Source organism: Musca autumnalis, unplaced genomic scaffold, assembly GCF_047663935.1.
Source record: "Musca autumnalis isolate F117 unplaced genomic scaffold, ASM4766393v1 scaffold_93, whole genome shotgun sequence".
Taxonomy (NCBI): domain Eukaryota; kingdom Metazoa; phylum Arthropoda; class Insecta; order Diptera; family Muscidae; genus Musca; species Musca autumnalis.
In genome coordinates, this window is record NW_027412454.1 from 63,650 (window position 1) to 76,650 (window position 13,001).

A 13,001-nucleotide genomic window follows, 5' to 3' on the forward strand; every position below is an offset into this window, starting at 1 on the left:
GCCCATAATAAAACAGGCTCACTGTTAATTACCTAATAGGAAAAGTAATTAGTGAGGGTAAAATTTTCCTAAAATCAGACACGTGTGTATTTTTCTTATTTATTTAGGTAATAAAACAATAAATAGTAGTAATAATAAATAGTTTGAAGTAAAGATTTTCTCTTTTTGAATTTAATTTGTAGCCCTGAAAAGGGCTGTTAGATATTATGCTTTCGAATATCGAAAAATGTTGTCAACAAGTAATCTTTCTGGGAAAAATTACTTCTTGGCGGCGGCTTTCTTGGCAGCTGGCTTCTTTGGTGCGGCGGCTTTTTTGGGTTTAGCAGCTGCTGTTTTTGCCTTGGGTGCCTTTGGTTTGGTGGCAGATGCTTTAGCGGCGGTTTTTGCTGGTTTAGCCTTAACTGTACCGGTTTTCTTGGCAGCCTTTGCCTTTGTTTTGTCAGCCTTCTTCTTCTCAGCGGTCTTTTTGGCGGCAGATGGCTTCTTGGCAGCAGTTTTCTTTTCACCGGCGGCCTTTTTAGGGGCAGCCTTCTTCTTCTTCTCAGCAGCTGGGGCCTTCTTCTTCTTTTCAGCAGTCTTTGCTTTGGGTTCCTTGGAAGCCGAGGCGGACAATTTGAATGAACCAGAAGCACCCTTACCTTTAGTTTGGATGAGTTTTCCACTGGCAACAGCGCTCTTCAAATATTTCTTGATGAAAGGAGCCAATTTTTGGGCATCAACCTTGTAGGTGCTGGCCAAATATTTCTTGATGGCAGGCAATGATGAACCACCACGTTCCTTCAATGTTTTGATGGCGGCGTCAACCATTTGTTGGGTTGGTGGATGAGTAGGGGCAGCTGATGGTTTCTTTGCTTTGGCTGCGGCCTTCTTTGGTGCCTTTTTCTCAACAGCGGCAACTGGGGAGGCGGTGGCTTCAACAACGGCGGCGTCAGACATGATTATTCACTTTTATTTCACTGTAACACAAATACACTCACAAATTTATGTGTACTATTAAATTGTTATTGGCAATTTTTAGAAATGGTAGGTACATTGAAAAGATGAGAAGTGCATAGTAGTCAATAGCTATATTTTTCGAAATATTGTGTGGAAGCGTGTTTAATTTTTTACAAAAGTTTTCGTAGAAATTTAATTTTTCTGAAGAATCTTTGAATATTTTTATAAAAGATATTTTACACATTTCTTGTATAGATATCAGGCCATATTTTAACGAAAATTTTGTGTAATTTCCTTTATCCGTTTAAAAGTTATAAGCGTTTAACTTCACAGATTGTAAAAATGTAATCACAAATTTGTAACTAAATTTGAAAAAATTATTAATTTTTTCAAAAAATATTTTCCAAATTCTGTTTGAGAATAAAGCCTGATATGTTTACTTTAGGATAAAATTAAAATATTGGTATATTTTGCATTTTCACTGTGAAAAAAATTCAAAATCTTTATGTGGTCCAAGACGGCAGAAATCCTCTTGTTGGCATATTTTCAATGAAGAAAAGTTTTTCTTCAAAGAAATTTAAAAGCTCAAATCTAATTAAGTTTTATAAAAATTTCTTAAAAAACATTTCAGAATCTGTATATTTACACCAAATAATAACATTATTCATAAAAAGTAGTTATTTCTTTGGAAAAGTTAAAAAAAATCTTCCCATTACCGTATACCACCTATGGACAAACATTCACTGTCAAAGGTAATATTTTTGAAAATAGAAATATTTTTGCTAAATTAAATGAAAATCGCTCAAAAATTAATTTTTAATAAAATATGAGGACATTTTCGTTAAAATTTAGTAAAAATTTCATCAATTTTTACAAAAAATATTCTCCAAAAATAATTCTTCCTTTGCTAGTACATATCAAGGAAAAAACCATATAGAATTACTGAAGTTTTTCACTCGTACTTTTTTCCTGATTTCGTTAATAATTTGGATATTTTTTGCAAAAATGTATATAATAAAATAAATAAATCCCTTTTTTATGACAATTTTGGAAAAATAATACAAGATTTAAACAATTTTCTTAAAAGAAATTTTTTTTCTAAAATGTAGTATTACGCCTTTCAAATGGCCAAGAAATATTCGCCATCTCTATGTGATACAATTTTTGATAAATATTTTTAAAAAAATTATAATTTTACAAAATTATGCTAAAATTTTACTAAATTAAAAAATATATATAGCTGAAAAGAAAAAAATTGCATATTTCATTCATCATTATCTGAAAAGAAAAATAAAACAAAACAGAGAGCATTTGCCGCCAAAAAATTTCAACCATATTGAGTGAGAAATAGTGAGAGCATTATTGCAGAGAACATTTCGCGCCAAATTTAGTGAACATATGCCTTGTGGACATTAGTATACACACAAAAACAAGTTCAATACAACAAATATCTGTTATGAAGAAAATAAGAAGAAGAAGAAAAAACATTGCCTTTAAAGAAGAAATTAATATGGACGGACGCCGTCAAAAAGACCAATAGAAAAGAAAGAAGAAGAATAAATGTATATTCTAATAGGAAAATATTACTGACGCCACCAAAAACACACAAAGAAAAGAAAGAAGAAGAACACAAATGTGCATTTCAATGGGAAAATTTTACTGACGCCGTCAAAAATGACATATGGAAGGAAATTTCAATAAGTTTGTTCAAGAAGAAGAATAAAATGTCTTTTTAGGGAAAAATTATAACATGATTTTTGTTTTTTGTGTCAAGAAGAAGAACAAAATATTTAATGGAATAATTTTACTGACGCCGTCAAAAATGACCTATAGAAGCAAATTTCAATTATTTTTTTTAAAGAAGCAGAACAAAATGTGTCTTTGAAAGGGAAAATTGTAATATATTTTTTTCAAGAAGAAGAATAAAATGTGTCTTCTAATGGGAAATTTTTTACTGACGCCGTCAAATATGACTCATACAAGAAAATTTTCAAATATTCCTAAAATCAGCCTCAAAAATGAAACAAACACAAAGAAAAATATTTATTTATTTAAAATGTTAAAAATGATAAATAGTTTGATGAAAAAATAATCTCTTTTTTATAAATTTTTTGTGGTCCTGAAAAGGACCGATTGTTTTGTTGTAAAAAAAATAGTTTTTAAAACGTCAAGAATTTAAGCACGTTCTCCACGGATACGTCTGGCCAATTGGATGTCTTTAGGCATGATGGTGACACGTTTAGCGTGGATGGCGCACAAGTTAGTATCTTCAAAAAGACCGACCAAGTATGCTTCACTGGCTTCTTGCAAGGCCATAACAGCAGAGCTCTGGAAACGCAAATCAGTTTTGAAATCTTGAGCAATTTCACGAACCAAACGTTGGAAGGGCAATTTGCGGATCAACAATTCAGTACTCTTCTGGTAACGACGGATTTCACGCAAGGCAACAGTACCAGGACGGAAACGATGAGGCTTCTTGACGCCGCCGGTGGCTGGTGCGCTCTTACGAGCGGCTTTAGTGGCCAATTGCTTACGAGGAGCCTTTCCACCAGTTGATTTACGGGCAGTTTGCTTAGTACGAGCCATTTTTCACTTTAATTTTTTCACTTCACTTAGGTATGCACACAAACACTGTTAACACTGTAATAACTGTGCCTGCTATCCATATAGCGGTATTTATAGAAAATTTCGAAGAGGCGGCTATGAATAGGGGTGTGTAAACCAGTAAAGACAGCTGTGCGCGCACAAAATGTGTACTCACACATACACAAATACATGTGTATTCCATTAAGACTCTTGGTTAGTCAAACAGGCCAATTTTTGTATAAATAGAAGCCGCCAGCCTTCGAAAAAACATTCGTTCTTGTGCTTTCGTGAAGTGTTAAGTGATTTTTAAAATAGTGAAAAATGACTGGTCGTGGTAAAGGTGGCAAAGGCTTGGGAAAAGGTGGCGCTAAACGTCACCGTAAAGTGTTACGTGATAATATCCAAGGTATTACCAAGCCAGCTATTAGACGTTTGGCTCGCCGTGGTGGTGTAAAACGTATCTCTGGCCTCATCTACGAAGAAACCCGTGGTGTTCTGAAGGTGTTTTTGGAAAACGTTATTCGTGACGCCGTTACATACACCGAACATGCTAAGCGTAAAACCGTCACTGCTATGGATGTCGTCTATGCTTTGAAGAGACAAGGTCGTACTTTGTACGGTTTCGGCGGTTAAATATTTTCTTGACGCTATTTGGAGAATTTTTCTTTTACAACAAAACAATCGGTCCTTTTCAGGACCACAAAAAATATTTAAAAAGAGATATTTTCTTGTTGAAAATTACAAAAACATAAAAAAAATTTAATAAAATATATCAAAAATAAAACTTACCTTAATATATGAAAAATAAAACTAACCATAAAATATTTTCTTTCATATTACTTTTTTTCAGTGCATTTTATTTTTTCTTTCTTTTTCCACATTTCATGATTTTTTTTTTTTTTTCAAATAATATTCCCTTTTGCCTTCAAAAATAAATGCCGTCGGCAACTCTGACCATTTAATTTTATTTTCATAAATTTTTTCCATCATCAAATAATTTTCCATTTTTTCCTTCAAAAATGCCGTCGGCAACTCTGATCATTACCTTTTTTTCTTACAATTTTTTTTTCTTCTTCTTTTTTTTTTTGCCTTCAAAAATATTTTACCGTCGGCAACTCTGATCATTCCTTTTTCGTAATACACAAAAATGTTCCTTTATTTCCACTAATACATGTTCTACCGGCAACTCTCATTGTTAGGGTAGCTGCTTGCTTGCTTGATAATACGACGATGTGTGTATACGCTAGCGTCGGTCTGTGTGTGCGTGTGTTTGTTCATATAACTAACGCACATCAATGCTATGCCAAGCGAACAATATCTTTGACTGCGATGTTATGTACTTATTTTTTCCTTCAAGTAAAAATTTTTGTTATTATGTGATGAAATTGCTAAAAATTGTTATTAAATTTTTTTAAATTAAAATGAAAATTACCTTTTTTAAAAAAATTTCATTAAATTAGTTTGAATTTTGTTAATATTTACTGCGATTTTTCTCAAAATTATATTTAAAAATTTTTTATAGCATCTCTTTTTTCAAAAATTTGCTCATGAAAAAATTCTTCTTCTTATGTTTCATGATTTCATATAAAAATATTTTATCTTTTACTTAATCCTCCAAAAAATCACATAATTTTCTAAATTTCTCTCACTTTATGTTGAAATTATTGAAAAAAAAATTCTTCTTCTTCTTCTTATATTTCATGAACTCGCATAGAAAAATTTTATCTTTTACTTATTTATTCAAAAATCACATAATCCTCCAAAAAATCACATAATTTTCTAAATTTCTCTCACTTTATGTTGAAATTATTGAGAATTTTCTTCTTCTTCTCGTTTCACTAACTCAAATTTTCTTAAATGACCAAAAAAAAAATTACATAATTTTCTAAATTTCTCTCACTTTATGTTGAAATTATTGAGAATTTTCTTCTTCTTCTCGTTTCACTAACTCAAATTTTCTTAAATGACCAAAAAAAAAATTACATAATTTTCTAAATTTCTCTCACTTTATGTTGAAATTATTGATAATTTTCTTCTTCTTCTCGTTTCACTAACTCAAATTTTCTTAAATGACCAAAATAAATCACATAATTTTCTAAATTTCTTTTACTTTATGTTGAAACTATTAAAAAAATTTCTTCTTCTTCTTCCTATGTTTCACCAATTTTTTCTCAAACGTCCCAAAAATCACATAAATTCTTTTATTTTATGTTGAAATCATTGAAATTTTTTTTACTTATTCTTCTTCTTCTTATTTTTCACTAAAAATAATTTATTTTTTTCTTAAATGTCCACAAAAATCACATAATTTTCGTCTACTTTATGTATTTTGGTTATTTTCTAACAAAGATCCTCAATTTATTTCCACAACTCTACTTTTTTCCCTTTGAAAATAAATTTTTTTTTTTCGTGCGCACTTCATGTTGTCATCACTCTATTACTAACTCTATGATCTGACAACATCACCAAAATCACACATTTCTGCATTTTTTCCTTTCCAAATACAGTTACTTTTTTCTCCTCCAAATTCGCGGCGGCAGAACACTTTTTCCTAATAATTTACTCTAACAGCCACTACAACAACATCAACAATCATCATCAACGTCAGTAAAGGCATTTGGTTATTCTAACTAACAAACACACAACACCACACACACACACACATATTCATAACAGACATCGTCAACATACGATGAACGAACATTGGCGGGAACATCGATGAACGAATATTGGCGCGAACATCATCGATGAGACGAATGATCTCTTTTTCGCTCTTTCTTACTCTCTCTCTCTGTCTCTCTATATCTGTCTCGCTATTTCTGTGAAAAACTAAAGCGACATAAAACAAACACAATTCTGCTGGGGGGTAGAAATGAAAAACAGTTACAACAAACGAACATATTTTCTAAGGAAATATGAAAGAAAAAATGTCATTTGCAAAATAATCAAGGGTTGCCTATGAAGAAAAATATATAATTTTTTGGGAATTTTTATTTTTTCCCTATAAAATGTAAATATAAAATTTTTGGTCATTTTTATTCTTTCCCTATAAAATGTAAATAATGAAAATTAATAGTTTGAATAGATTTTTTCTCTTTTTAAATATATTTTGTCGTCCTGAAAAGGACGGATTGGTTGAATTTTTGTATGGATTTTTCTTCTTCTTATACGATGGTCTGTATTTTTTCTTCCATAATACCTTTCGAGATAATTTAGGCTTTCTTTTCGGTCTTCTTGGGCAAGAGAACAGCTTGGATGTTTGGCAATACACCACCTTGGGCAATTGTGACGCCGGACAGCAATTTGTTCAATTCTTCGTCGTTGCGGATGGCCAATTGCAAGTGACGGGGAATGATACGAGTCTTCTTGTTGTCACGGGCAGCATTACCAGCCAATTCCAAGACTTCAGCAGCCAAATATTCCATGACGGCGGCTAAATATACTGGAGCACCGGCACCAACACGTTCAGCATAGTTGCCTTTGCGCAACAAACGATGAATACGACCGACGGGGAATTGAAGACCAGCACGATTTGAACGGGACTTTGCCTTTCCCTTAACTTTGCCACCTTTACCACGACCAGACATTTTCACTTAATATTTTTATGAACACTTCACTTAGCACTGAAAAAACACAGAATGATGCCGTTACTCACTTGAACCCCTACTATTTATACTTTTCTCTCGCTCATTTAATACACACACATCGAAAACTGGGGTTGTTTGGCCACTATTCCACACAGCAACTGTGACTACCTGAAACATTTGAGCACATAATGCTTGAAATATTCTGTTTGGGTACTGGGTTTTTATCATTTGTGAACAGTGTTAAAAGTGTTTGTGTGATTCAAAAAATTAAAAGTGAAAAATGCCTCCAAAAACCAGTGGTAAAGCAGCAAAGAAGGCCGGCAAAGCCCAAAAGAACATCACCAAGGGCGATAAGTCGAAGAGACGTACCAAGCGTAAGGAGAGTTACGCTATCTACATTTACAAAGTGTTGAAGCAAGTCCATCCTGATACTGGTATTTCGTCAAAGGCCATGAGCATCATGAACAGTTTCGTGAATGACATCTTCGAACGTATTGCCGCCGAAGCCTCTCGTTTGGCCCACTACAACAAGCGCTCTACCATCACCAGTCGGGAAATCCAAACTGCTGTCCGTCTATTGTTGCCCGGTGAATTGGCTAAGCACGCTGTCTCTGAAGGTACCAAGGCTGTTACTAAATACACCAGCTCCAAGTAAATGCCTTGATTTTTTCATCAATTCGTCGAAATTCAACCATAAAAGGCCCTTTTCAGGGCCACAAAAAACATTTTAAAAGAGATCAAATTTTTGTCGAAACACTTATTTTCCATTATTTACATTTTTTAATAAAGAAACTTACCAAAATAATTTTAAAATTCCTCAAATTCTAGCAAAAATAATATTTTTCCATGTATTTACTAAATGACGCCGTCAACTCTTGTTTTGCCGTGGTTCATATTGCTTTTTTGCTTGCTTGGCTACTCTATGTGTGTAATGTGTGTACAACAACACGCCATCCACTGTATGGGTATGTGTGTGTGCTTGTGCGGTGTTACTTAGTATTACCGTCGGCAGTCACCACCATATCGAAAAATGTATAAACGAACAACAAGCATGTATAAGCATTCTGCCTGTATTACTTCACTACGCCAATGCCAAATATGAAGCGCGAACATTTTTAAGGGGAAATTTTTTTGGTGGTGGCGCAAAAATTAACGGGACATTTTTCAATGGAAAAAATAGAAAGAGAAATAAAATAGAGTTGCAACATAACTTCATTAGAATAGAAAAACATTCCTGATTAAAAAATCTCCTTTTACCCAGCAAACAATTTTTGCAAAGAGAAAAAAATTATCATTTTTGAAGATTAAATGAAAAATTCCAAAAATATGAAATTAGATGAAAATGACCATAATTAGACAAACAAAAATTAGTCACATTTATTTTATGACCCAGACTAAAATTTTAATCCGCTTGTGGTGTTATTTTGTGGAATGCCCATAATAAAACAGGCTCACTGTTAATTACCTAATAGGAAAAGTAATTAGTGAGGGTAAAATTTTCCTAAAATCAGACACGTGTGTATTTTTCTTATTTATTTAGGTAATAAAACAATAAATAGTAGTAATAATAAATAGTTTGAAGTAAAGATTTTCTCTTTTTGAATTTAATTTGTAGCCCTGAAAAGGGCTGTTAGATATTATGCTTTCGAATATCGAAAAATGTTGTCAACAAGTAATCTTTCTGGGAAAAATTACTTCTTGGCGGCGGCTTTCTTGGCAGCTGGCTTCTTTGGTGCGGCGGCTTTTTTGGGTTTAGCAGCTGCTGTTTTTGCCTTGGGTGCCTTTGGTTTGGTGGCAGATGCTTTAGCGGCGGTTTTTGCTGGTTTAGCCTTAACTGTACCGGTTTTCTTGGCAGCCTTTGCCTTTGTTTTGTCAGCCTTCTTCTTCTCAGCGGTCTTTTTGGCGGCAGATGGCTTCTTGGCAGCAGTTTTCTTTTCACCGGCGGCCTTTTTAGGGGCAGCCTTCTTCTTCTTCTCAGCAGCTGGGGCCTTCTTCTTCTTTTCAGCAGTCTTTGCTTTGGGTTCCTTGGAAGCCGAGGCGGACAATTTGAATGAACCAGAAGCACCCTTACCTTTAGTTTGGATGAGTTTTCCACTGGCAACAGCGCTCTTCAAATATTTCTTGATGAAAGGAGCCAATTTTTGGGCATCAACCTTGTAGGTGCTGGCCAAATATTTCTTGATGGCAGGCAATGATGAACCACCACGTTCCTTCAATGTTTTGATGGCGGCGTCAACCATTTGTTGGGTTGGTGGATGAGTAGGGGCAGCTGATGGTTTCTTTGCTTTGGCTGCGGCCTTCTTTGGTGCCTTTTTCTCAACAGCGGCAACTGGGGAGGCGGTGGCTTCAACAACGGCGGCGTCAGACATGATTATTCACTTTTATTTCACTGTAACACAAATACACTCACAAATTTATGTGTACTATTAAATTGTTATTGGCAATTTTTAGAAATGGTAGGTACATTGAAAAGATGAGAAGTGCATAGTAGTCAATAGCTATATTTTTCGAAATATTGTGTGGAAGCGTGTTTAATTTTTTACAAAAGTTTTCGTAGAAATTTAATTTTTCTGAAGAATCTTTGAATATTTTTATAAAAGATATTTTACACATTTCTTGTATAGATATCAGGCCATATTTTAACGAAAATTTTGTGTAATTTCCTTTATCCGTTTAAAAGTTATAAGCGTTTAACTTCACAGATTGTAAAAATGTAATCACAAATTTGTAACTAAATTTGAAAAAATTATTAATTTTTTCAAAAAATATTTTCCAAATTCTGTTTGAGAATAAAGCCTGATATGTTTACTTTAGGATAAAATTAAAATATTGGTATATTTTGCATTTTCACTGTGAAAAAAATTCAAAATCTTTATGTGGTCCAAGACGGCAGAAATCCTCTTGTTGGCATATTTTCAATGAAGAAAAGTTTTTCTTCAAAGAAATTTAAAAGCTCAAATCTAATTAAGTTTTATAAAAATTTCTTAAAAAACATTTCAGAATCTGTATATTTACACCAAATAATAACATTATTCATAAAAAGTAGTTATTTCTTTGGAAAAGTTAAAAAAAATCTTCCCATTACCGTATACCACCTATGGACAAACATTCACTGTCAAAGGTAATATTTTTGAAAATAGAAATATTTTTGCTAAATTAAATGAAAATCGCTCAAAAATTAATTTTTAATAAAATATGAGGACATTTTCGTTAAAATTTAGTAAAAATTTCATCAATTTTTACAAAAAATATTCTCCAAAAATAATTCTTCCTTTGCTAGTACATATCAAGGAAAAAACCATATAGAATTACTGAAGTTTTTCACTCGTACTTTTTTCCTGATTTCGTTAATAATTTGGATATTTTTTGCAAAAATGTATATAATAAAATAAATAAATCCCTTTTTTATGACAATTTTGGAAAAATAATACAAGATTTAAACAATTTTCTTAAAAGAAATTTTTTTTCTAAAATGTAGTATTACGCCTTTCAAATGGCCAAGAAATATTCGCCATCTCTATGTGATACAATTTTTGATAAATATTTTTAAAAAAATTATAATTTTACAAAATTATGCTAAAATTTTACTAAATTAAAAAATATATATAGCTGAAAAGAAAAAAATTGCATATTTCATTCATCATTATCTGAAAAGAAAAATAAAACAAAACAGAGAGCATTTGCCGCCAAAAAATTTCAACCATATTGAGTGAGAAATAGTGAGAGCATTATTGCAGAGAACATTTCGCGCCAAATTTAGTGAACATATGCCTTGTGGACATTAGTATACACACAAAAACAAGTTCAATACAACAAATATCTGTTATGAAGAAAATAAGAAGAAGAAGAAAAAACATTGCCTTTAAAGAAGAAATTAATATGGACGGACGCCGTCAAAAAGACCAATAGAAAAGAAAGAAGAAGAATAAATGTATATTCTAATAGGAAAATATTACTGACGCCACCAAAAACACACAAAGAAAAGAAAGAAGAAGAACACAAATGTGCATTTCAATGGGAAAATTTTACTGACGCCGTCAAAAATGACATATGGAAGGAAATTTCAATAAGTTTGTTCAAGAAGAAGAATAAAATGTCTTTTTAGGGAAAAATTATAACATGATTTTTGTTTTTTGTGTCAAGAAGAAGAACAAAATATTTAATGGAATAATTTTACTGACGCCGTCAAAAATGACCTATAGAAGCAAATTTCAATTATTTTTTTTAAAGAAGCAGAACAAAATGTGTCTTTGAAAGGGAAAATTGTAATATATTTTTTTCAAGAAGAAGAATAAAATGTGTCTTCTAATGGGAAATTTTTTACTGACGCCGTCAAATATGACTCATACAAGAAAATTTTCAAATATTCCTAAAATCAGCCTCAAAAATGAAACAAACACAAAGAAAAATATTTATTTATTTAAAATGTTAAAAATGATAAATAGTTTGATGAAAAAATAATCTCTTTTTTATAAATTTTTTGTGGTCCTGAAAAGGACCGATTGTTTTGTTGTAAAAAAAATAGTTTTTAAAACGTCAAGAATTTAAGCACGTTCTCCACGGATACGTCTGGCCAATTGGATGTCTTTAGGCATGATGGTGACACGTTTAGCGTGGATGGCGCACAAGTTAGTATCTTCAAAAAGACCGACCAAGTATGCTTCACTGGCTTCTTGCAAGGCCATAACAGCAGAGCTCTGGAAACGCAAATCAGTTTTGAAATCTTGAGCAATTTCACGAACCAAACGTTGGAAGGGCAATTTGCGGATCAACAATTCAGTACTCTTCTGGTAACGACGGATTTCACGCAAGGCAACAGTACCAGGACGGAAACGATGAGGCTTCTTGACGCCGCCGGTGGCTGGTGCGCTCTTACGAGCGGCTTTAGTGGCCAATTGCTTACGAGGAGCCTTTCCACCAGTTGATTTACGGGCAGTTTGCTTAGTACGAGCCATTTTTCACTTTAATTTTTTCACTTCACTTAGGTATGCACACAAACACTGTTAACACTGTAATAACTGTGCCTGCTATCCATATAGCGGTATTTATAGAAAATTTCGAAGAGGCGGCTATGAATAGGGGTGTGTAAACCAGTAAAGACAGCTGTGCGCGCACAAAATGTGTACTCACACATACACAAATACATGTGTATTCCATTAAGACTCTTGGTTAGTCAAACAGGCCAATTTTTGTATAAATAGAAGCCGCCAGCCTTCGAAAAAACATTCGTTCTTGTGCTTTCGTGAAGTGTTAAGTGATTTTTAAAAAAGTGAAAAAGACTGGTCGTGGTAAAAAATATTACCAAGTGCTGTATTCACCAAGTGTTGAACAAAATTTATCTCAAGTTTGATTCAAAACAAAATTTTATCTCTGACGCAAAAAGCGTAAAAACTAAAAAATTTCTTGTGGTTACGTGTAAAGTGTGAGAACCGCATAGAAGGCAGTCAACCTCTATTTTTGGCTGTTAATGTACAAGAACACTGTATCGAGAGGTGGTTGTTTCAAACAGCTAATCAACCCCCCTGGCGGGAAAATTCAACCCCGTCGACACTCCGGAGTCGCTGCTAATGAATTTTGACGGCGATGGAAAAGTGAAAAGTGTTTTTTCTGCTAAAACTACAATGGCAGATAATAATGAAAAATGTGACACTCCGGTGCCGGATCATAAACAACTTGCCGGCGCCAAAAAAGCAAAAAATGGTAAATCAACTACCGAAATATTGGCTGGTTTACCTACATCGACCAATATGGCTACATTTGATGATGCAGCTAGTGATGGCGGCTATTCGGTCGCCAGTGAAGGCAAACACAAACGCTGCCACTGTAATATGGACAATACTGACAACCAGAGCCCTAAACTGGAAGCCATTATTCGTCAACAAACGTCAACTA

The 13,001-nt window shown here is 33.2% G+C and overlaps 7 protein-coding genes across 7 annotated transcripts; 2 read left to right on the forward strand and 5 right to left on the reverse strand.

Moving 5' to 3' along the window:
• Positions 1 to 217: 217 nt before the first annotated feature.
• LOC141388504 (histone H1-like) lies at positions 218 to 946 on the reverse strand. Its single transcript, XM_073958419.1, has one exon. It carries the CDS (start codon positions 934 to 936, stop codon positions 259 to 261), a length of 678 nt encoding a protein of 225 aa, XP_073814520.1. The 5' UTR covers positions 937 to 946; the 3' UTR covers positions 218 to 258.
• A 2,110-nt stretch (positions 947 to 3,056) lies between these two features.
• LOC141388406 (histone H3) lies at positions 3,057 to 3,562 on the reverse strand. The gene has a single exon (XM_073958315.1). It carries the CDS (start codon positions 3,520 to 3,522, stop codon positions 3,112 to 3,114), a length of 411 nt encoding a protein of 136 aa, XP_073814416.1. The 5' UTR covers positions 3,523 to 3,562; the 3' UTR covers positions 3,057 to 3,111.
• Positions 3,563 to 3,814: 252 nt separating this feature from the next.
• LOC141388466 (histone H4) lies at positions 3,815 to 4,216 on the forward strand. The gene has a single exon (XM_073958379.1). It carries the CDS (start codon positions 3,844 to 3,846, stop codon positions 4,153 to 4,155), a length of 312 nt encoding a protein of 103 aa, XP_073814480.1. The 5' UTR covers positions 3,815 to 3,843; the 3' UTR covers positions 4,156 to 4,216.
• A 2,503-nt stretch (positions 4,217 to 6,719) lies between these two features.
• On the reverse strand, positions 6,720 to 7,127 carry LOC141388457 (histone H2A). Its single transcript, XM_073958371.1, has one exon. The coding sequence runs from the start codon at positions 7,107 to 7,109 to the stop codon at positions 6,735 to 6,737; it is 375 nt and encodes a 124-aa protein (XP_073814472.1). The 5' UTR covers positions 7,110 to 7,127; the 3' UTR covers positions 6,720 to 6,734.
• A 249-nt stretch (positions 7,128 to 7,376) lies between these two features.
• LOC141388518 (histone H2B) lies at positions 7,377 to 7,764 on the forward strand. The gene has a single exon (XM_073958435.1). The coding sequence runs from the start codon at positions 7,390 to 7,392 to the stop codon at positions 7,762 to 7,764; it is 375 nt and encodes a 124-aa protein (XP_073814536.1). The 5' UTR covers positions 7,377 to 7,389.
• Positions 7,765 to 8,759: 995 nt separating this feature from the next.
• On the reverse strand, positions 8,760 to 9,488 carry LOC141388503 (histone H1-like). The gene has a single exon (XM_073958417.1). The coding sequence runs from the start codon at positions 9,476 to 9,478 to the stop codon at positions 8,801 to 8,803; it is 678 nt and encodes a 225-aa protein (XP_073814518.1). The 5' UTR covers positions 9,479 to 9,488; the 3' UTR covers positions 8,760 to 8,800.
• Positions 9,489 to 11,598: 2,110 nt separating this feature from the next.
• On the reverse strand, positions 11,599 to 12,121 carry LOC141388404 (histone H3). The gene has a single exon (XM_073958314.1). It carries the CDS (start codon positions 12,062 to 12,064, stop codon positions 11,654 to 11,656), a length of 411 nt encoding a protein of 136 aa, XP_073814415.1. The 5' UTR covers positions 12,065 to 12,121; the 3' UTR covers positions 11,599 to 11,653.
• Between the last annotated feature and the right edge of the window lie 880 nt (positions 12,122 to 13,001).

Excerpts from the sequence above, each read along its gene's own strand:
- LOC141388504 (XM_073958419.1), bottom strand. The coding sequence starts at position 936 with ATGTCTGACGCCGCCGTTGTTGAAGCCACCGCCTCCCCAGTTGCCGCT.
- LOC141388406 (XM_073958315.1), bottom strand. The coding sequence starts at position 3,522 with ATGGCTCGTACTAAGCAAACTGCCCGTAAATCAACTGGTGGAAAGGCT.
- LOC141388466 (XM_073958379.1), top strand. The coding sequence starts at position 3,844 with ATGACTGGTCGTGGTAAAGGTGGCAAAGGCTTGGGAAAAGGTGGCGCT.
- LOC141388457 (XM_073958371.1), bottom strand. The coding sequence starts at position 7,109 with ATGTCTGGTCGTGGTAAAGGTGGCAAAGTTAAGGGAAAGGCAAAGTCC.
- LOC141388518 (XM_073958435.1), top strand. The coding sequence starts at position 7,390 with ATGCCTCCAAAAACCAGTGGTAAAGCAGCAAAGAAGGCCGGCAAAGCC.
- LOC141388503 (XM_073958417.1), bottom strand. The coding sequence starts at position 9,478 with ATGTCTGACGCCGCCGTTGTTGAAGCCACCGCCTCCCCAGTTGCCGCT.
- LOC141388404 (XM_073958314.1), bottom strand. The coding sequence starts at position 12,064 with ATGGCTCGTACTAAGCAAACTGCCCGTAAATCAACTGGTGGAAAGGCT.